Here is a 22129-nt window from a genome sequence, read left to right as displayed (position 1 = left end):
TTTCCTGATATAATATTGCTTCTGATAATGGCCTGTCTCCCTTCCCTTTACTACAGGCAGTACAATTCATTAAATTTTCCTATGCTGTAAAAATGTAAAATCCTAATAAAACAAGTGGACGGGCTATCTTAAATGAAAAAGAAATGTGCCATATCCCAGGAGCATATTGATGGCTCTGCTCTGATGGGACATTTATCTTCAAAAGTTAGAGGGGTTTTTTGTATCTCCTGAGTGGTAATTACTAAATCTTATCACACCCAGGATGAAAGTGCTGCAGAAAAAACTATTTATCTTGAGACTGAAGACCTCAGCAGAAAACTATCACTGGTTGTCTTCTGACTTGTGAAGATAAATATCATTTCAGGCCAAAGCTGTGATTTACTCTGATGTTTTCCTCAGATTCCCTAATGATCTGTCACTCTGACTTGTCTTCTCTTCCTTCAATGTAGGCACCCTTCCAACCTGATGCTAGACAGGCTCAGTGGAAAGATTCTGCATATTGACTTTGGGGACTGTTTTGAGGTAAGCTGTCTATTCAGACATCTCCTATTTTTTTTAATGTGTATTTTATATATCATGTTATCTGGTACAGCAAAGGTAGAATTACAAATCAGGCGCTCCCAAGTTAGTGTTTTACCTCTGACTGTAGTTTTGTGGAAATTTCTTAACTTTTCTGTACCTCACTTTATCTGTAGGTAGAATGGAAGTAATACATGCCTATGTCGCAGGAGTGTTATGAGGATTAGCTAGTATGTAAAGCAGTTGTCTAAGTGTTAACTGTCAGTGCAGCTTTTCATTCAACTGTTAAGACAATTTAAGTCATCGATGTATAGGGAGGCTTACTCTGTAATGGCAGGCCAGATCTGAACTCTCAGCCAGGTCTATGCTACAACGTTTTGTTGATATAGCTGTGCCAGCTAGGGCTGTGAAAAGTTCACACCTCCTGGCTAACTTAGTCCAGCTCGCAGAACTGCCATGAGACAGACATGCTAACAGAAAAGAGCTTTTGCTAGCTCAGATTTGTCACTCTCGGGGATATAACAGTGCTGACAGAAAAACCTTTTCGGTCTATATACGCTGCTTCTTCACTAGGGGGGACTCAGCTGGCACAGCTATAGCAGCACAGGTTCTGTAGTGTGGCCCAGCCCTTATTTTGATTGCTTTTTATTTTTCATTTAGTCATTTTTGGAACTTCCATCATAAAATCCCAATAGTTGGAGAATGCAGGGCTGAGGAGTGGTTTTTGTGCTTATGACCACCAGGTTCTAAGTATGAAAGGCAGGAAAGCCAACCCTTTCACTTTAAACAGACTGACTTCTCGGGGAAGGTAAGAAGGAAGCATCTGCAAAGTGAATATATTAAACAATTCTCTCCAATTGTGCTCTTAGGTTGCAATGACAAGAGAAAAGTTTCCTGAGAAGATCCCATTTAGACTAACAAGGATGTTGACAAATGCAATGGAGGTGAGTGAGAATTAGCAGATGCCTCCCGATAGGATTGCTCTTGAGAAGATGGCATCAGCTCTGCCAACTCTCCATAGGTGCTCTATTGTGACCATCTCCTTCATTCCAGAGGGAGCATAAGTGTTAATATTTCAGCTGCATGTTTCTGTAATTAAATCTCTCATGTGACCCTTGCAGCATGTTACATTAAAAACAACTCTGCTTTGATTAAAAAGGAAATTAATTCCTGCAGCTCCCCAGGCCTCGCCATGTTTCCTTATTTCAACTGTTGGTCATGAACTTAGCCAGTAATGCAAATCTTGACAGCAAGTGTCATCTCAGCATCCTTTCCATGTTAGTCCAGCCAACGTGCCAGTGGGGTCTCTTAAATTTGTAAGGAACCTGTATCTTGTTCTCTGTATGAATAGAACATGCGAGAGAATCCCAATTCAAGACATGGGTATATCCTGCCTTGGGAGTGAATGGGGAATCAAAAGGTAAAAAGAACCCCACTGCTGATTCACTACTTTCTTTTCTGAAGGTGACTGGCTTAGATGGTAATTACAGAATCACCTGTCACACTGTGATGGAAGTCCTGCGAGAACATAAAGACAGTGTCATGGCTGTGCTAGAAGCTTTTGTGTATGACCCGTTACTGAATTGGAGGTTGATGGACAGTAAGTTTTTTGGGCAAAAATAATGAGACTGGAGAGAGAAGTAAATCAGATGATCTGACATGCCTTTAAAAAGCCAGGGGCCCCAAATCACGTGTTTGTCCAAACATTGATCTGGGTGGTTTAAAACCATTGTCTGGGGACTCATTTTGTTAACAGGTCTGCTTAGAAGTCATACAGAACTACCACAGAGATAAAATTGTGTTGGCCCTTAAACAGAGATATTGAACTAAATAAAAAATGGAGTCATTGGATTATCGTTTATAGATTATCTGTCACTACCTGAATCAACCAGCATCTTTCAGGGCAGATTGATTTGTTTTGAGATGCTCAATCTAGATCTCAGAAGTAAATACTTTTCAGTGCTTTCTTTTCCTTGCAGCAAATACAAAAGGCAATAAGAGATCACGAACAAGGACAGACTCCTACTCAGCCAGTCAGTCAGTCGGTGAGCATAGCATGCGGTTGTACTTTATTTAATATGTTTGGGGATATTTTGTATTGAATGGAATAACATTTTGAAAAATGTTTTCTTAGCTTTTCTTCTGAACATGTACAGAGAAAAACACCTTGCTGAATTTTAGATTTTTAAGACATCTAGTATCTAGTTTCAACCGGTGTGTCTGTTTTTCAGCTGCTTCAGCCTGAATAGTAGTCACTGCTTTGTAGTCACATTAACACTAACATAGCATCATGTCATTTTGGAGACCATACAAGTTGGTGCAACCCACAGAAGAACTGACATGTGATATTTGTTTATCAAGTTTACCGCATAGATTATGCAAAACCTGGCACGCAGCGTTACACATGTGCACGCAGTGGAAAAACCACTATGCTAAATCCTAACAGTTGATTGTTATTGGACCTGTAGGCGAAATGTCAAAGGAAAGAATTTACAATATTTCTTTGTCTGGTTTCAGTAACTGAACACAGTACTTGGCCAGAATTTTAAGTTAATTGTGCATTTTTTCTGATATGCCTTAGAACTTGCAGCGTGTGCTAAATGTTCCTGATTGTTTAAATAGGACTTTCAGCACATAAAGAGAAGTATGTTTCTAATTTGAGTTTCAATTCCCTTCATCAGACTGGTAGGGACATTCAGTACTGTTTGCCACAGCTCTAAAGTGATTATTTTAAGGTATCCAGGAAGCTATCAGGCAGTATGAAAATGAGTTTCAAAGCCATTGTTTCCTTTAAAATCAAGGGGAGGCTCTCCTGAAAAAGCAACAATTTCCAATATTATTTATATTTGACCACATTACTGACATTTCTTTCCCATCCCCAGAAATGTTGGACAGTGTGGAGCTGGGTGAAACAGCCCACAAGAAAACAGGGACCACAGTGCCTGAATCCATCCACTCCTTTAGTAAGTTCTTTTGTTCTGAAATCATCGACTTCACTGTACTGCAGGCATGAGCTAACCAGCATGGAGCAGGAGTGGTTCTCTGTCAGCATGAATAAAAAATGTAACAAGCTTTGGGTTTTTATTCAATTCAGCAGAAACATTATCCTGGTTTTCTGGCTTATGTCAGCTATTAAGAAGAAAGGGGAGAGTAACTTTTTGGTCATTATTGTGGAAATTGAGTCTAAACCTTTGTTTTGCTTCTGTCTTCTAGTAGGGGATGGTTTAGTGAAACCTGAGGCTCTAAATAAGAAGGCCATTCAGATCATTAACAGGGTTCGAGATAAACTCACAGGTAGGTATACGCTTTATTTTAAAAATCATTTAAAAATACGAACAGGAAATGTGTGTGTGCCTGCCCAGTACCACTTTTAGTATTTCTATTTTGTGTTAGTCTTAATTTCATTTCAAATTATCCAGTTTCTTAATTGGACAGAGCTATACTTCTGCTTTGCCTCCTCGGCAGCCCTGTGCATCAGGACCAGCCTGAAAAAAGTTGCTCTTTTTTGGAGAATTTAAAGAGAATTGTAACTAAACTAGATGAGATTAGACACTTTTGGGTGGTGACTCTGAAAATAACTTTCAGCAGTGGGTTCTTCTCTACTAGTTGTGCAGCTTGCAAAATTGAGATTCTTTAAGACGCACCCAACCGAGTGGGAGAAAGCTTCCTTCTACTAGGGATTTTTGCTGAGCCACTTGGTAAACAGTTACTTTTGCCTGCTATTAGGAGGAAAATGGGTAGAGAGTGGAAGCAGCTGCTGCATTGTGGAAAACACTGGTGTCCCCAGAGATTTTACTGTGGCTTTTGAGTTTTCTGCATCTTTAAACAGTTCTGCACCATAAATATTATCAGAGGAGGAGAGAAAATTCACCTTCACATTGCTGCTCTACCTACCACCCAAAAGTCAAGCGAGGTAATTTGCCATGCAGTCTCTCTCTTATGTGTTTCCCTTTAATTTTAAAGGTCGAGACTTCTCTCATGATGAAACTCTGGATGTAGCCACACAAGTAGAGCTGCTCATTAAACAAGCTACTTCCCATGAGAATCTCTGCCAGTGCTACATTGGATGGTGAGTTTGTTGTTATGCCAGCCTGGCAAAAAAAAATCCCCTCTGTTCTCCAGAACAAATGCTTGTTGTGGGGATGTTGAATGGGGATTAAGGAAGTTAAATATCGTTAGTCTTATTGGCCATTGTGTGAAGATGGCCAAGTAGATATTGTGCCTAGTTTAGCAAACTTTTTTGTGACTGTTTTGCAAGGATACCTTAAGCCCTGTCCTATAAGAAAGCAATCTGTTAGAGATGGAAGAGCGATTAAGGACATTTAAGTCGCAATCAGATTGAAGGTTTTAGACTTGTGAAATTAGATGTTCCGATCCTGCAGATACCAGTTGCTGAGTATGGTTGGAAAATTGTGCACTTTGTAGTCAATATGAAACCTGTATGCTTCCATCCTCTTAGTTGTTCCTTCGCTTTTGGTTGTGTTCAAGGATGTTAGACCTTTAGTCTCATGATGGGGAATGAGCATTAGGATCATACTGGGCTTTTCCTTGATTACAGAAAGGCTTCTGGACAGTATAATCAGTGCTTCTCAACATTTGTCTTTGCTTTTATGAAGCTGTAGGGAAGACCACCCTTCTTAAATCACTTCTGTTGTCTCCTTTAGGTGTCCTTTCTGGTAACAGAAGATTCTAAAGTATCCACAGCCTTTATTGGAGGCTTTTGCACTCCAAATGTATTCTTCTACAAGCTGAAAAGCTTGGACTGAAATCCAGCTTTTATCAAATATTTTGAAATGTAAATGAAAAGAGTTATTGTATATTACAAGTTGGTTTAAACCAATTTATAGCTGCTGTTAAAGAACATGAGTTGTCCAAAACAGAAGACTTGATTTGGGTTTCCCGAACGGTGAAGACTCAACTAGACCATAAATATATGGTTTGTTTGGTCTTTGGGAATTGGGGATCCATTGAAAATAATGAAATACGGGTTTGAACTTAACTTACAGTGTAACTAACCTAAAATAATTTGCAAATGAATTATTGCCCTGGTCAATCTTTTGGCTGCAGCTGCAGTGAACTCGTACTCATGCACGAGGGCTTGTTAGGGTTTGGGAACAAGTTGGGGTGCTGGAGAGCAAGAGACAGAATTTTCTCTGTACCTTGCATTATCTCGTGTGTTCTGAAACTGCTCCCACCCAGAAATCAATGAGGGATAAAGTTTGGCTGAGACTCCAGTGGTAACGCAACAAGCATATTTCATTCTAGATTGAGTAATAGGGGTAGATCCAGTCATAGTGTCTTAAGAAGGGTTGACCTGTGGCAAAAGGAAAGCAGGGTAGAATCAAAAGACCACTTGGGAGTTTCCCACACTAGCAGACAATAGAACAGTATTGGGAAGTAATTAAGAAAAACTGACTGCTTGGCATAAAAAGCAGTAAGGGAGAAGAACTGGTCATGCTTGGAAATGGAGAAAAATGTAAGGGTGAAAAAAAGTAACAATTTATGAATAAAACAAATATTAAAATGCACAAGATACAAAGTGTAGCCATGTTTAGATGCCATGTTGTATTTGAATATTTTTGTGCCAATAAATTACACTCAAAATCTACAAAAACAGTTTTGACGGAGTTTTTATTTGTACCAAAGGATTACTTAGGAAGTATAAAAGTGAGGCAAGAAAGCATCGTGCTAGAATACCCTGGGGGCATAAACTGTTCATAGAGGATTAGGTGCGTCTAAAATGTGTCTTGTGTATTTGATTCTTGTATGCTTGTCCTCATAATTAGCAATTAGCTTGCTCTTGAAAGTAGTGGAGACAAAATAGTCAAGACTCGGGGACATCAGTCATGTGCACCAAAGCTTACCTGTTTAGAAATCTTCTCTTTGAGAAGATCATCAAGGAGCACATTTGTGATGGGCCGGCATCCGAGATGATGCTCAGGGGCAATCAGCATGGATTTATTAGGGGGAGATCATGTCAGACCAACCTGATTGCCTTTTATGATCAGGTCACAAAGGCCATGGATGCAGGTGTCGCGGTGGATGTAGTCTTTCTGGACTTCAGCAAGGCCTTTGACACCGTCTCTCACCCCATCCTAATTAGTAAACTAGGCGACTGTGGCATAGATGCCTACACGGTCAGATGGATTGCAGATTGGCTGAAGGGTCGCACTCAGAGGGTGGTGGTGGATGGATCATATTCGACTTGGGGGGAGGTGGGTAGTGGAGTCCCTCAGGGCTCGGTCCTGGGCCCTGCGCTGTTCAATGTCTTCATCAGCGATCTTGATGTTGGGGTGGAGAGCAACCTGTTTAAATTCGCTGATGACACCAAAATTTGGGGGGAGGTGAGCACGCTAGCAGGGAGAGAGAGATTGCAGAAGGATCTGGATAGGTTACAGGGGTGGGCAGACAGGAACAGGATGCGTTTCAATACGGACAAGTGCAGGGTGCTGCACTTGGGTAGAAGGAACCAGCAGCACACTTATAAGATGGGGAGCTCCCTACTTGAGAGCACGGAGGCGGAAAGGGATCTTGGTGTCATTATTGACTCCAAGATGAACATGGGCCGACAATGCGAGGTCATGGTTGGCAGGGCTAACCGGACCTTGTCGTGCATCCACAGGTGCATCTCGAGTAGAGCCAGGGAGGTGATCCTCCCCCTCTATGCGACGCTGGTCAGGCCGCAGCTGGAGTATTGTGTCCAGTTCTGTGCGCCCCATTTCAGGAGGGATGTGGACAACATGGAGAGGGTCCAGAGGAGGGCCACCCGCATGATCCGGGGACAACAGGGCAGACCCTACAGTGAGAGACTGCGGGACTTGAACCTATTCAGCCTCCACAAGAGAAGGCTGAGGGGGGACCTGGTGACCGTCTATAAACTCACTAGGGGGAACCAGAAGGGTTTGGGGGAGAAAAAACTACTTCACAGTTAGGGTGGCTAGGAGCTGGAACCAACTTCCAAGGGAGGTGGTGCTGGCCCCTACCCTGGGGATCTTTAAGAAGAGGCTGGATACTTACCTGGCTGGACTCATTTGAGTCCCGTTTTTGTTTTTAGGGTGAGTGGTTTTGTTTGTGTTTTTGGGTTGTTCTCCCGCCCTGGCGGGGGGTCGGGCTAGAAGATCTATTAGGTCCCTTCCGACCCTGAAACTATGAAACTATGAAACTATGGTGTATATCCAGTTGATTGTAATTATTTCCCTGAATGGACTGTGTTTTAGTAGACTTTCATTAGTTGTGATTTTTAGGTCCTCTTCTCTAAACACAAATTATCGTCTCTGCAGGACACAACTAGAACTCTCATGTGATCTTTGTGTTGAATGTGGTTGCAAAGGAACGAAAGGTGTAGGTGTTGGACTCTGTAGCAATTTTTTCTTTACTGACACAAAATCAAAGTGATATAGTTTGGTGAGAATCACCTTGTCTGACCCCCTTGCAAATAACACAGGCTCTTGAAATATATGGGGGTACTCCATTTGATGTCAGTTTAAAATAATTCCAGCGTGACAGCTTGATAACACAAATGGCAAGTTCCTGGTCGTTTAGATTCATTTTTCTCTCTGCCGTTGCCGCTTTGGAATAATCCTAACATGACAAACTGGGGCAGGAGTGACATTGCTTAAGATTTGAATGGTTGTCTCCACCTGCTGGCAAGATGAAGCTGGTGACTCAAGTCTTTGAACAAGCATAGAGCCCACACCGTGCAACGTGAGCTCGGAAGATGAGTGACCTTGGATGTCTCAAAAGATGCTGTTGTCATCTAGCTACACTCATCCTGCAGTGACATTTGGTGGGGGGGAAGTGATATCTTTTATTAGACCAACTAAACAGAAAACATGTGCTTTGCAAGCTTTTGGGCACAAACATCCTTCAGGCATAGGGTGACAGACATAATCTGGTGTCTCCTGGCTGGAATAGAAACCAATATGTAAAATGCAGGTCTGTGAAAATGCAAAGGCTGGGCAGTGAGGATCAGAGGCCATGAGAGTGAGGCAGGTAGGAGGGGAAGGGGAAGATGCTGACCTGGTGATAAGTTGTAGCTGGTAAAATACAGAGAGGTTACCTGGGTTTATAGGATGGCAGGCAGGTTGTAACATGCCATAAATCCAGTGTCTATGTTTAGTCCATGATTTTTTATATCCAGTAATTGATGAAGCGAAGTTCATTGGCTCATCTAGGAAAGGTGTTTTGTAACTCCCCTTTGAGGATTATAAATGAGATTGGAGAGCGATTGTCCTGGGAGAAGCCTGCACCCAGTTCTCAGCACCACGTTCATCCTGGGCTTTCTGAGACCCCGGGAACAACGGGCTGGAGCACTGCAGGGAGCAGGCAGCCCTGAAGGCGCTCCTAGGCCGGACTGGGAGAGCTGTGCTGAGCAGGCCTGCGCTGGGCTGCAAACCCCTCCCCCGGCGCTGGGCAGCGCAGGAGGCTGCGCCCTGGAGCGCGGGAACTACGAGCGGGAGGCGTGGTCTGAGCTCAGCCCCGCCCCTTGGTGCGCCTCGCCCTAGCAAGCCCGGAGGAACCAAGAGCAGCGACTTCCTCTCCCAGGATGCGCATGCGCCAGCCAGGATGGCGGCCCCGGTCTCGCGAGAGCACTCTACCACCGCACGACTCCATGTCCAAGATGGCCGCTACCGCTGGGGGTGGAGGCAGCGGCAGCGCAGCGAAAAAGAGCAAGATGACGACCAAGAGCAGCGGCGGCGCAGCCGGGGAGGCCGCGGAGCCGCCGGAAGGCGGCGGGGATGCGGTGCTGCCTGGTTTCCGGGACGCCGACTCCTTCGCCAAGGTACGTGAGCGAGCAGCCCCGAGCCCCCCCTTTCCCAGGGTGCAGCGCATGGGGCCCCGGGCGCGGGGAATGCTGGGAGGCGTAGTCCCTTCCTGCGGCTCCCGTCACTTAAGTTTCCTGGAGAGGCACGTCGACGCTCCGCTTCCCAGCATGCCGTGTGCCTCCTGTACGGCGGCCGCCGGGCCCGCGCGCAGCGGTGCATGTTGGGCGGTGTAGTTTTTTCCAGGGCCGCGTGGCGGAGCAACACAGACCCCCCCACGCGGGCAGCACCGGCCTCGCTCCTGCTGGAGATCGAGACAGCCTGGCCCTGATGTGTCTGTTACAGCCTCCCTTCCCGTCTCGAGTGCCCCGGGGTCCTTGCCAGGCGGTCGGGGGACCCAGGCAGTGGGTATGGGGTGCACATGGGGCCGTGCGTACAACACAACTCGCACTCCTCATAGACGCATGGAGGAGCAGGGACTTTTGGGGGGTCATTGAGTCGCACCCCCTGCCTGAGGCAGGTTCATCCCCGTGCAAATGATGCCATACAAACCGTCATCTAACACTGTAAGACTGCTGCCAGCCCTGACATGACAGACCTAGCTGTAACCTGCCGCAGGTGATGCCGGGGAAGCACAGCCGCCAACGTGCTGCTTCTGTCAAATGTTGTCAGTATAGACCTTTTTCAACAGGGAAAAAGAAACTAGAAGCTTTATCCATGTGACAGGGGGCAGATTATTCAGTTTCAGCCTGAACCGAAATAAAACATAACTTCACAGAAATGAATTCAAGACAGTCTGCAGGGCTGTGAACTGGAGCTTCGTTACCAGGGGCAGCTAAGAGAGCAGCGTGGATTGGTGGGACATCAAGACCGTTAAGGGTTGTTAACGTCTGGGGAAGGAAGAGTTGAGAAGGTAGATGATGAGAACGAGCCATGAAATCAAGCGACTCCCTCAGCTCTGCCTTGGTAGAAATGCCGCTGCAGGCGGTTGGTTTGAAACTTTGGGTGGAGCAGGAATCAAAGGAGAGTGCAGCTACCCAGTACATCCCACCCGCCCCAATCAACCCCTGGGCCTGTAAACACGATTCACAAGCTAAACCCAAAGATTTCAAATAGGAATCTAGTGGTTAAAAATAATTTGACTTGTTCTGGTCTTTCCGAGTTCTCTGCAGCAGAAGAATCGGTCTGTTATTTTTCTGCGATCAGAAAACGAGTGAACACAAAGAGCTGGCATTGTCCAAGGGGTTTCTCCAGTATATCGAGGGATGCCTCGAGTCCAATAAGGTCGAGAAGCCCTGCATTAAAAGAAGAAAATGGTTGTGTTGACTTCATAAGCTCTTTTTTGAGCTTTTATTTCTTGCCAGTTTAATTCCAAACTTGACTTTTGGCTCCACCATGGTCTCCCCTAGTTTTAGGGTTCTTTTTTGATTACACGAAACCAGGGTGTCACAAGTTTCTGTATTGAAAGTCCTGCTTCAGCTTCAAGTTGTAATGCAGTGCAAAGTATAGGAGCACTGAGTGCTCATCTGACGGTGTCCTGGAAGAAAGGAAGTACAATGTGGGATGATGTTAATGTTGTGTCTCTAACAGTATGCCCTCGGCACAGTGGTGGCTGCTACCAAGGCATCTAATGGGCTCCCTCAGCCGGGAGACGAGTACGACTTCTACCGAAGCTTTCCTGGGTTCCGAGCCTACTGTGAAACGCAAGGAGACAGGCTGCTTCACTGGTGAGGGGTTTTACTTGTGCCAGCACTGAGATCTGTTGGTTCAAACCCAGATGCAAAGACAGAGAATCTTTTTCTTTGGGAGCTCTAGAATAATTTGAGAGAGGATTTTATTGCAAGTATTTTAACTGCTTTCTTAAAAAAATATTTAAGCTGTTTTTCCAGCTTATTACAATTTAATGGCAACATCACCGTTTCCCTGTGAGGATTTGGATGAGGAACTGTCAGAGAGGGTAGAAACAAAAATATAAACGGATGGCTTGCTTTGAGTTCCTCAGACTCAGTGAAAATTAATTGCAGTTAATAGCCAAGCAATGCTTGGAGTAAACATTCATTTTATGTTCGGGTTTCAGGTGTCTGAAGGTAGTATATCTGATATTGCAAACTGCAGAGAAGCCAATGCTTGGGAGGAATCTTAGTAAATGTTCTGGTTTTATATAACTGCTGCTAATGTGATCTAGCAAGTAGCATTCAGTGCACTGATCTCTTGTCAGCATGAGCAGAGTGATGCAGTACCACGGCTGTCGCAGTCACATCAAGGATCGCAGCAAAGTGACAGAGCTGGAAGACAAATTTGATTTGTTGGTCGACTCCAACGATGCAATTCTTGAACGAGTGGTGAGTAAACCTGCCTTGTGGCTTTGTCTGGTCCCTGTTCAGCAGTCAAAGCGGGGAGGCTTTCTACAAAAATTTTAGTCACGCTCTCGCTCTGATATCTGAATCCTGTTTCATTTTTACAGTGTCACTAGCTGTTTGCCCTGGCATTATTCCTTCAGCATCTTTAGTTAAAAAACACTCCAGCCCAACAGAGGACTGTTTTACTCAAATGTCTGTTTCTATCATTCAGATCATGGCTACATGATGGAACTTATACAGTAAGGGCAAAATGGGTATTTGTATTGTGGTAACACCTAAAGGCTCCAGCTGACACGGGGACCTCTTTGTGTTGGTGCTGTACTTGCATGTGGTAAAAGAAAGTCCCTGACTGGAAGAGTTTTCAGTCCAATATTCACAGGTTGGAAGGGGAAGTGGAAACAAAAACACAAAGTGATTTGCCCAAGGTCACAGAAGAGATCAATGGCCAAGCTGGCAGTAGATGCCAAGGTGACAGAACTTTCCATGGCAGACAAGGTGGTGGTATTGGAGACTGGCAGAGAAGAGCCTGCCCATCGGGGTGCCAGACCAGCTGTATTGCTCATTACTTTAGGCACAGAAGGGACTTGGAATTGTTACACCAACCATAAGGAAGAAATCAAGCTAACAGCTGATCGAATTAAAATACCACAGAGAGCAGAGACCTTGGCACTGTTTGCATTCAAAATCAGCCTCCTGCTTAAATCAGTCATCTAATTAGTGTTTTTCAGCCCCACATCATGGCAGATGGTATTTTGGAGGCTTTAGCCTCCCAGAATTTTATATTCTGCAGTCACTAACACCAAAGTACAGCAACTGTGAACACCACCAAGCAAGGGTGACAGTGCAGCCTTGGACTGGAAGTTAAACCCAACACTTTTCTGCCTCTGCCACTGGCTTGCTGTACAACTGTGAGCAAGTGGCACCACCTCTCTTTCTTTCTGTCTTGTCTGTTAAGAGTGTAAGATCTCTGGGGTGGGGCTGTATCTAACCACTTGCCTGTACAGCACATAGGAGCCTTATTTCATTGGGCCCTCTAGGTATTGCCTGACCTTCAGGCCAGTACCCAGCCATGAGACCATGCTTCCTCTATCATCGTTCACTTTCCACCAAGACCGAGATTGTTTGCTACAGTCCTGCTCTGCTGAGAATATCCTAGCATTTTGTTTTCCTCCTGGTCCATCCCAGGTTGAAACACTAAGGAGAGCAGAGAGTTGGGAACAAAATGGTCAGGATATGGATGTCTGAAGACACCCCACTTGGATACTTTGGCAGTTGCATCTTTTGATCCTCCCCCTTAGGACTGATCCAAACATTTAGCCACTCAGTCCTTCACTTTTGAAGGAGATGTGCATGGAGGCAGCTGAATTTTTTTTTCTCAGTAACTGCGGGTTGCTAAGTACAGCCAGGTTTCATGTGACATTCTTCCCTTTCAACTCCTTTTCTTGGATTTCAGGGTATTTTACTGGATGAAGCAGCAGGAGTGAACAAAAATCAGCAGCCTGTCCTGCCAGCGGGGCTGCAGCTCCCCGAGACCATCGTTTCCAGCTGGAACCGCAAGGTGAGGCACCCACAAGATGGTTGGTTTTGGTAAACTTATTTAGCTTTAATTTGCGAATGCCATTGCTGATAGTGATTCAGTGAGTTCAAGGTCTTTTAAATGTTTTGACTGTGGTTCATGGTTTCTTTATTTCCCAGGCTTTAGTCCAGAGTCAGGATCCTAAGGGTTCTGGCTTCAATTTCATACACACACAGGTTTTTTCTTAACCTAGATTCAGGACCCCTGGTTTGAATAACATATGCCTCTTAGATGCTGTGCCCCAACTGCAGAAACATTTCTTACTTTCTGGAGTATAATGCATCTGTGGGTATTGTATGAATCCTAAAGCAGGCCTTTCAAAAACCCACTAAAATGTTTGTGTGTGTATTTTTTTTAACAGAGTGCAGAAGCCAAGAGAACGAAGTCTGAAACCTTCCGGCTGCTTCATGCCAAGAATATTACTCGGCCACAATTAAAGTTTCGGGAGAAGATTGACAATTCCAACACTCCCTTCATTCCTAAACTTTTTGTAAAACCCAATGCTCTGAAACCACTGCCTGAAGGTAGGAAAGCAAGGGGAAAAGGGCTGCCTTCGTCTTGGGTTGTGTATAAAGAACACCGAACAGAAACTTACTCTGACAAGCCAGGAGAGAACTCCCTGAACCTAGCAGACATAGACATGCAGGAGGAGACTAGAGTAGTAGTAATCCCTGTAGTTTGTCATTCTGTTTTTCACTACAGAGTAGCATTCAGCAGCTAGAACCCAACAGTGGTTATTTGAGCCACTTGTGTCAGATATGATTCATTTGTCTTTAAAAAATGGTCACCCATTGCATTACAGCTGCTTCATCTTGCTCAAGTAGCACCCTAGACATACCTAGTACTTTAAATTGGGAGGCACAGGAGAAATCTCATGCAAGGTACAGAACCTGCATCCTCTGGTTCTCAGTACTTAATGGTGCTGCTCCTGGTGCTGCGCAGAGAAGCTGGGGTTAGGGATCAGCATGTCTTGTTCAGCTTTGTTTGACATGTCTGATTGTTCGATCTCGGTCATTCAGCACTTGCCAAGAGCAGACGGGAGCGAAAGGAGCGTCCTGAGGACTTGGATGTGCCGGCTGCACTGGCGGATTTCCTCCATCAGCAGAGGACCCAGCAGACTGAGCAAGACATGTAAGAAATTGCGTATGCAGCAGGGTGCTAGGAAAGCCTATGGCTTTGTGCGTTTTATATGTATCTTTATGCAGACGCATCACATGCACGCCTTTGGCCTGGGTGCTTTCATGAGTAGGTATTTGATGTGTCATCAGTTGTTCTCTGCATATGCATTCATAATTATTTTATGCCTACACATAACAAATCCACCAAGTGGTAAGATTTCTGATCAGTAACAGGCAAAGTGCAGTTGCTTACAAAGAGTCACTGTTGCCTTCTCCCTTCAGCTCCCTGCATTTGATTGGAATGACACCTGTTCCTTGTTTCTGCTTTTTGAAGGTTTGCTCACCCCTACCAGTATGAACTGGAGCATTTTTCTCCACCAGATGTAGTTCTTGAGAAACCAGAGCCCCAGGTTAGTGGCCAGGTTACACCAGTAAAAGCCTAAAAGAGGGAAATGTTGAAAGCAAGAGTAAGTGATCTGTGTGCAACGGATCCTGTTTCCAAGGCATTTTGTGGGAGGCAATTGCCATGTCAAACCTTTCGTTTTGCTAGATGTTCAGGCCTCTTGAGGATGCGCCTTGCCATTTTGTCTCCACACTGGATGAGCTGGTAGAACTAAATGAAAAGCTTGTCAACTGCAAAGAGTTTGCTGTGGATTTGGAGGTAAGTTTTAAACTGTTTAAGCTAGCACTTAGGAAGGCATGTCGTACTACCCTTCTGGTTGTCAGTCCTTTTCAGTTCATTGCCTTGTATAACATATATTCCTTCCATCAACTTCTTTTGTCATTGTCCCAGCCCTACTAAATGCTGGTGACCAGAAGGCTGAATGGGATTATGATTGACACCCCCCCCCCCCCCCCTAATTTTGCAGACTTGATTACTTTGCAGCAAAGTTTGCATATTGAATTTGGTCTCTCTTGGATTCTTCCTATGATCCTCTAAATTATGCTGTGAACCATATAAAGAACCAGCTTAGCCTAAATCATTTTTCTGATTGTATTAATACAACAGTGGTAGTGATTGGAAAGGAACACATGTGCTTACCACTAATGACTTTTTAGAAGATTCCTTGGCTACCTTACTAAGCTAACTGGCCTCTTCTGTCTCCTGGTAGCACCACTCCTATCGGAGCTTCTTGGGATTGACATGTCTGATGCAGATCTCCACCCGGACAGAGGATTTTATCATTGACACACTGGAGCTTCGGAGTGACTTGTATATTCTGAACGAGCCCTTCACAGACCCCGCAATTGTAAAGGTCAGTTGCCCCATTGCAAAATACTCTGAGTTTTGTCAAAGGGACTGAGCTGTAGCTTGAACATACTCTCTTCTGCCATGGCCAGCTCTGGACCTGATCCGATACCCGTTAAAATTGCTAGTAAGAGTTGCTGGATACTGATTCAACCTTTATTTTCCACAGGCCATGGTGAGATGCTAGCAACATCTAACCTCCCTGGTACAAGGAGAAATGTTAGCTAGTTAGTAATAGCCCAGCAGTGAATCGGGTGCCTACCAGGCAGTTCTGTATCCCTCAGACTGTGCTGCAAATGAACCAGGATATCATTGTTTAGTGTTTCTCATGCATAAAGAAAGAGCCTGCATGCCAGACAAAATAAATACATAGGCACGGTGGGATGCATAGAAGCATAAACTGCAAAGGAGCAGTAGCATTTAGGATTAATTTCCTTTTTCAGTTTCAGCTTTCTTGGTTTTTATCATGCGTTTTGAGGGGAATGTAGCTGGTTTCAATTTATTTAGTTTACATGTGTCCCAATGAGAGAGACGGTGTTGCGGTAGCATTGTCTGAGTGAAACTTGGCCTCAGGGTTCTGCTGGCAATAAGATGGAGAAAGGCAAGCAAAGAAATCATTTAGAAACATGCGCAGCAAACTCAGATGCCAGCAATCCCGATGTGAGGCCTCTGCATGGAGTTGGTTGTCATGTAATCTTCCTACCTTGCCTTCCTGTTTTGCCTTGCAGGTCTTTCATGGCGCAGATTCGGACATGGAATGGCTACAGAGAGACTTTGGCTTGTACTTGGTGAACGTGTTTGATACGCACCAGGCGGCCCGTCTCCTCAACCTTGGCCGGCATTCTCTAGACCATTTGCTGAAGCTCTACTGCAACGTGGAGGCTGACAAGCGGTACCAGCTGGCTGACTGGCGGATTCGGTGAGAGTTTGTGCTTGATGTATTGGGTTGAGTGAAGGGTAGAGTATGGGGCTCATTTGTTTGTTAACACACTACCTTGCCTAGTTCCAAGTCGTACAGTTCAGTGGGGCTTTTTGTTAGCTCTGTGCTGATCTAGGAACAAATAGTAGAGACTTCACAACAGAGTTAAAATCCATGAGCAGACTTGTGAAATGAGGCTGTTCTGTTCCAGCAGAGGCCCCACTTCAAGTTTCTATCCACCAGAGAAAAAAGCTGTCATTCAGCACAGTGACCAAATGATAGGACCTGGGTTTCAAAGTGAGTCCTACAGTCCCATCCATCTCCACAGGCCCACAAAGAGCTCAGGTGGGGTAGAGGCTCAGCAGAGCCTCTACTCCATGAGATACCTGTAGTACTTAATTCCCCATGATGATACTGGGGATCTTGTTTTCCCAGCCATGAGATGGGCTTGTGGGAAATTGTCCTGTTGCTGCCCCTGAGTGGACTCTGCTGGTAGGAATTGTGAGAAACCCTGCATTCGTTCCTGGGGTGGGCTGAGAAGCAGCTTGCCTTGATGAGCACTGGCACAGGGGGTTGCTGGGGTGGCAGAGCTTCCAAGATGTATTTGTGCAATGAGCATTCTCTTTTTGCAGCCCTTTGCCAGAGGAGATGCTGCATTATGCCCGGGATGACACTCACTACCTGCTCTACATTTATGACAAGCTGAGGGAGGAGCTGTGGAACAGAGGGAACGGAAAGCCCACACAGCTCCAGGTTGTGTGGCAGCGGAGCAGGGACATCTGCTTGAAGGTAACCTTCCCTGGGGGACCAGCTCCCGTTTGGGTCAGGGCAGAGAGGACCTATGGTTTGCCCAGCCCATTCCCATCCTTTTGGAAGAAAACACTTCTTCTCTGTGGGTATCTGAGAATACTTTGGCAGATATACGCTCATGACTAGTCACCACCAGATAAAGTCTTCTTAATGTAAAGCCCTTTAACCTATTTCCAAACCCCTGATGTTGACACTTGACACTTACCAGCGGATATTTCTCAAGCCAAATGATTCCTATCCCCATTTCTAATTCTTCTGGCTAGTCCTAATATGAGGTCTGGATGCTGGAGTGTTGTCTCACTGCATGAGGTCCAGTGAGAACAGAAAGTGGTGTGTCCTCATCCTTGGAACACTACAGGCCTTGTGTATTTTACGATGCTCTTGGATTTACTTAGATTAAAACACAAAGATGAGAGGAGCTGGAGGTAAAGTTAAGAAACAGACATCAAATATTTAGAGTGCATTTCAAGCTGCCCTAAATCCCTGAGATATTGTGGGAAAGCTGACACTCTTCTTCCACTTGTGTGTGACTGATGGAGAGAATGCAGCCTGCAGAGCGCCAGAGAGATGTGACACACTAATGTTGATCACCTGTGTCTGACTTCTTCCTCTACAGAAATATATCAAACCCATCTTCTCAGATGACTCCTATCTTGAGCTCTACAGGAGACAGAAAAAGCATCTCAACACACAGCAGCTAACTGCCTTTAAGCTTCTTTATGCCTGGCGGGACAAGCTATCACGCCAAGAGGACGAGAGTACAGGGTAGGAAGTCATTTGTTACAGGCAGGCGTTAATGTTTGGAATGAGTGTAAGATTCTGTTCCTCTCTTTGGGGGCAAAAAGTGCTGGCCCTATTGCTAAAAACAGTTACCGAAAGCAATATTCAGTGAGGGGCACCCTTATTCTCTTCCTCTGCATTCCAAAGCAGAAATTGTGTATATGAGCTGAAAGGATCCTAACCTGTCACATTAATGTTACTCTCTGTTGCAGGTATGTGCTGCCAAACCACATGCTGCTGAAGATAGCAGAAGAGCTGCCCAAGTAAGTCTCTGCTGAGCCTTGAGTATTGTACACTCATGTTCCACAGTGTCCCACACCTGCCAGTCAAGTGTGTGTTGTTTTTTTCTGGTACCACTTTATTTCCATGGTTGGCTAAGCGCTGCCTGCAGCCAGTATTGCGTCTGCCCTCAGTCCTTCAAGACTGGGGAATTCAGTACACAGAAGAAGTCAGATGGTGAGCTGCTCAAATCCAAAGGATTCCAGAATACTTCATTCTTCTGGTGCGCTCATGCAAAGCATCATGACACTGTTGCAGGTCTTCTCACCAGGGGGTCCCAATATGTCTACCAGCATTAGAGAGAGGGCTGATTTCCCAAAGAACATCTTGTGGCTGTTTAGTTTATAAAGGCAGTTGTATATGTGCCAGGCCTCACTCCTGTCTCCCATGACATTCCTTTGTTAAACAAGCTTGTCTCTTGGAGCTTGAGGTTCGCAGTTGAACATCTTTTCTTGAAAACAGCCAAAATGATGCGCATAATTGAAAGCTGGCACTAGTGCCCCTTTGTATAGAGGGAGTGTGGGGAAGAATGCATTTATGAAGGCTATATGCAGGCAGACACCAGTTCCCACCAATGGGGAGGGTGGTGGGGCCAACTAATGGATTCTCCTTGCCTGCACCACCCTGATTTTGAAGAATGTGGGGTACGCTGGATACACAGCATCTTACTCAGCTAAATTGCCTTCTGTGGCACTGAGGCCTGCAGTTACATCTGACTGACATTCATTTATACATGGATGTTTGATTTATCAGCTGAGAATATAGCAGTGTCTTTCTGTCTTTAGAGAACCCCAGGGCATCATTGCTTGCTGCAACCCAGTCCCGCCTGTAGTTCGCCAACAGATCAATGAACTGCATCTCCTTATCCAACAAGCCCGAGAGATGCCTCTGCTCAAGGTAGGGGGACCTTTTACCAACACATAGCAGGGTTTAGTGGGTGTGAATGTTTCAGTCACATTCTTGCCCTTGCTTTCTAAAGAATCCTAATGATCTTGTAGGTACTGGAAACCTAGTAAAAGTCTGTATGTGTAAAGCTGCTGCTGGATTTGGCTGCATGTGGAATGAGCCAAAACCTCAGTGTGAATGCTGCATAGTACCAGATCCATTGTGTAAGCAGATCACTTCCTGGAGCAGTATTTCCACTGCAAGAAGGGAAATCAGGCACTAGTACTAGACCCTCTGGGAACTAGAGGAGTAAGAGGGTAAAAATACCCACTGTGAAGCAGGACATAGGCATCTCTGGGGTTTTTGACTCTACTATTTTGCCTGTTAACCAACACAAGTTATTTAAACCTACAGAACTGGTTGGGCATACATAAGAGACCACCAGGGTCAATCCCATGCAGTGTGTGAAGGTAGTTGTGTGCACCTGGCCTCGTTGCTCTATGTAAGGTTTTCATATCGGCCGACATGCTCTGCTATGCAAAGTATACCCTTGTGCGGTGAAGTGGAAGTAGTTACAAGCTAGAGCACAACCTGGCTAGATGAAGGTTTAATTTCACCTGCCCTTGGGTAGAGAAACCCCTCACAAAAACACTATGAAGCTGTCATCCTACCAAAAGTGCTGAAAATACTGGTTAAAGGAAGCTTGTGTCTACGGAATCTAGGTGCTCTACTGTGAACGTTTAGTAATTTTCTTATTTTCTTCTCTCCTCTAAGTCTGAAGCAGCTTCGGTGACAAAGAAGGGACCTCTCTCCAATCCAGAGGTACTGTGTATTCAACAACTATTTAAACTGCCACAGCAGAAGATGTGATTGCTGAAACATCAGTCGGGCAAAATAGCGCAAATCAATCAGCAAGATGGCTTGCCGACCACAGACCCTGTGATATGGTCATTTCTGGTGCGGACAGACGTGGTTGGGAGGACGCACTTTACCAAAGGAAGCAGCACATTAGTTCGACCCGGGTCTGCAGTATCTGTATAGATTGGGTGCTCCAGCGGGGTTTCTCAGCGCTTTTATCTAAAGCAAATTCAGTCGGCTACTAAGTAAAAAGCACCAAAATGCAACCAAAGCACCCTGTCTATACAGGCATTGGTCAAGCCAGGTCCAACTAATGCACTGCCTCTTCTGGGCATGTGCTGGGCTTGGCACAAGCGTGCACCAAGTTTTTAAAGTAAAGCACTGTTGGGTGAGTGTTGCTTTATATCTGCAAGCAGTCTTCCGGATTATTGATCTCTTCTTTTCAGCCCAGTTTTTCCCTCAAATGCCTGTAAACCTGTCAGTTGTAAATCAGTGTTTTAAAACCTTCAAGAGGGATGATACGAAAGTCTTCCATCAGTGAATGGTGCAGCTGTTGGATGGCGTTTTGTGGCTATTTATGATGACTGACATTAAGAATGGAATTTCTAGCTGAGTTTCTGCAACAGTCATGTCTGAAGTACAGTATTCTTGCTAACCCAGAGACGCATCCTTCTGGTACAAGCTATGTGCACTAGCAGCTGAGCTGTGTGTTAGGAATACCTAGCCTTATTTATCATCCATAAATTTAGATTGTGATTAGTTTGTTGCTGTTTTCTGTGTAAAAACACCTATTATGTTGTACCGATCACCTGTGTCATACTTGAATTTTTTTGTAGAAGCCAGAAAATCACTTATTTGGACCTCATGACAGTTCCCACATTACCCTGGACGATCCCCAGAACCACTTGTCATTAGGTAAATCTGGAGACAACTTTTAACTTGTGCTAAGTAGGAAGAAACATGGATTCATTAAGAGTCATCTGACACGTTAAGCATAGTGTTGACAGACGGGCTTCAGAGCACAAAAGTGCAGTAGAAAAGAATGTTCCAAAAAGCTAAGCTCTTAATTTTCCTTTCTTTGCAGCACCTGCCCCAGCTCTGAAGTGTGGGAGTCTCTTTTCAGACGGGGAAGAGACAGATAGCGAAGGAACGTTGCCAGATTCCACATGCCTTGTTGCTACAGCCACCATCAACATCTTCAATGTAAGTTCCAGTAGTACGAAGGGGTCTGCGCTGAAGTAGGAGAACACAAAGATTTGCTAATTTGTTATGGTAGTCTAATAATGTTATGCAAAATGCAGGCAGTTTGTAAGGATACATCAAAACCAAGTAGAGCAGGCAGGAGGCCAGGTAGGAAGTTAGCTATTCTTACAGTCCAAGGGTCACTGCCCTCATAAGGATGTCAAATGGAGTAGAAAAAGATATAGTAAGCTCCTAAGTAACCAAAAATTCCTCAGACTGAAGCCAGCGATAGATGTGTGACTGGTGCACAAAGCAAGAGAATACACTGCCCTTCAGAAACTGGGACTATGTGAGCCCATCAGGGCTTGAGGTAAATTTCTGTCGGTAGCACCTCAAATTCCTTGTCTCCACCCTGCTCCCAAACAAAACCTCAGAGAGGATGTCCTAAATCCAGTCTGCCTTCACCAACTATTCCAGTGCTTGGTAAGAGGGTTCTACAGAAAAGTTGCAGGTGACTGTTTAACTGTTTTATAAGCTGTTTTTTCTGCCTGCTTGTAGGAACCTGATGGGGAAGAAGGAGGGACTGAGAAGAATTTAACGGTTGCGCAGCAAAAGGCTCGGCGCATTATGGAGTCCTTTGAAAACCCGTTCAGGATGGTAAGCAGCACAGTCTGTCATCTGCAGTGCAGCCAGCAAATCAGCCAATATAACTGGTCCCTTAAGGCAGGAAGGGTAGAAGTGTTTACAAAGCAGTTTTGAGAGACTCTGGTACAGCATCAGTTAGTGCTCGCTTGCTGGAAACAAAGGACTTCATGCCAGGTGTATTTTGCAA

General features: G+C 45.0%; 2 protein-coding genes across 5 annotated transcripts in view; both read left to right on the top strand.

Annotated features, from left to right (window-relative positions):
- Nucleotides 1–6147, top strand: part of MTOR (mechanistic target of rapamycin kinase) — a 103246-nt gene extending 97099 nt beyond the window's left edge. For both annotated transcript variants that reach the window (XM_014523163.2, XM_025211341.1), the window contains 8 exons: nt 450–522; nt 1389–1463; nt 1984–2119; nt 2499–2564; nt 3402–3482; nt 3733–3813; nt 4483–4588; nt 5184–6147. In XM_014523163.2, the coding sequence (XP_014378649.1) occupies nt 450–522; nt 1389–1463; nt 1984–2119; nt 2499–2564; nt 3402–3482; nt 3733–3813; nt 4483–4588; nt 5184–5199 (634 nt within the window). In that variant the 3' untranslated portion in view covers nt 5200–6147. The remainder of the gene's footprint in view (nt 1–449; nt 523–1388; nt 1464–1983; nt 2120–2498; nt 2565–3401; nt 3483–3732; nt 3814–4482; nt 4589–5183) is intronic.
- Nucleotides 6148–9049: 2902 nt separating this feature from the next.
- The window catches only part of EXOSC10 (exosome component 10), a 21029-nt gene continuing 7949 nt past the window's right edge, over nt 9050–22129 (top strand). For all 3 annotated transcript variants that reach the window (XR_003095552.1, XM_025211357.1, XM_006016161.3), the window contains exons 1-18: nt 9050–9301; nt 10872–11008; nt 11500–11623; nt 13095–13199; nt 13579–13741; nt 14237–14348; nt 14670–14745; nt 14886–14996; nt 15448–15591; nt 16313–16503; nt 17136–17292; nt 17930–18078; nt 18306–18356; nt 19158–19269; nt 20032–20079; nt 20952–21030; nt 21200–21318; nt 21856–21954. Coding sequence is in view for 2 of the 3 variants with exons in the window: in XM_025211357.1 (XP_025067142.1) it covers nt 9065–9301; nt 10872–11008; nt 11500–11623; nt 13095–13199; nt 13579–13741; nt 14237–14348; nt 14670–14745; nt 14886–14996; nt 15448–15591; nt 16313–16503; nt 17136–17292; nt 17930–18078; nt 18306–18356; nt 19158–19269; nt 20032–20079; nt 20952–21030; nt 21200–21318; nt 21856–21954 (2214 nt within the window). In the remaining variant the exon portion in view is untranslated. The remainder of the gene's footprint in view (nt 9302–10871; nt 11009–11499; nt 11624–13094; nt 13200–13578; nt 13742–14236; nt 14349–14669; nt 14746–14885; nt 14997–15447; nt 15592–16312; nt 16504–17135; nt 17293–17929; nt 18079–18305; nt 18357–19157; nt 19270–20031; nt 20080–20951; nt 21031–21199; nt 21319–21855; nt 21955–22129) is intronic.

This window comes from Alligator sinensis, unplaced genomic scaffold, assembly GCF_000455745.1.
Source record: "Alligator sinensis unplaced genomic scaffold, ASM45574v1 scaffold366_1, whole genome shotgun sequence".
Taxonomy (NCBI): Eukaryota; Metazoa; Chordata; order Crocodylia; family Alligatoridae; genus Alligator; species Alligator sinensis.
This window is presented reverse-complemented; position numbering and strand designations above follow the sequence as displayed.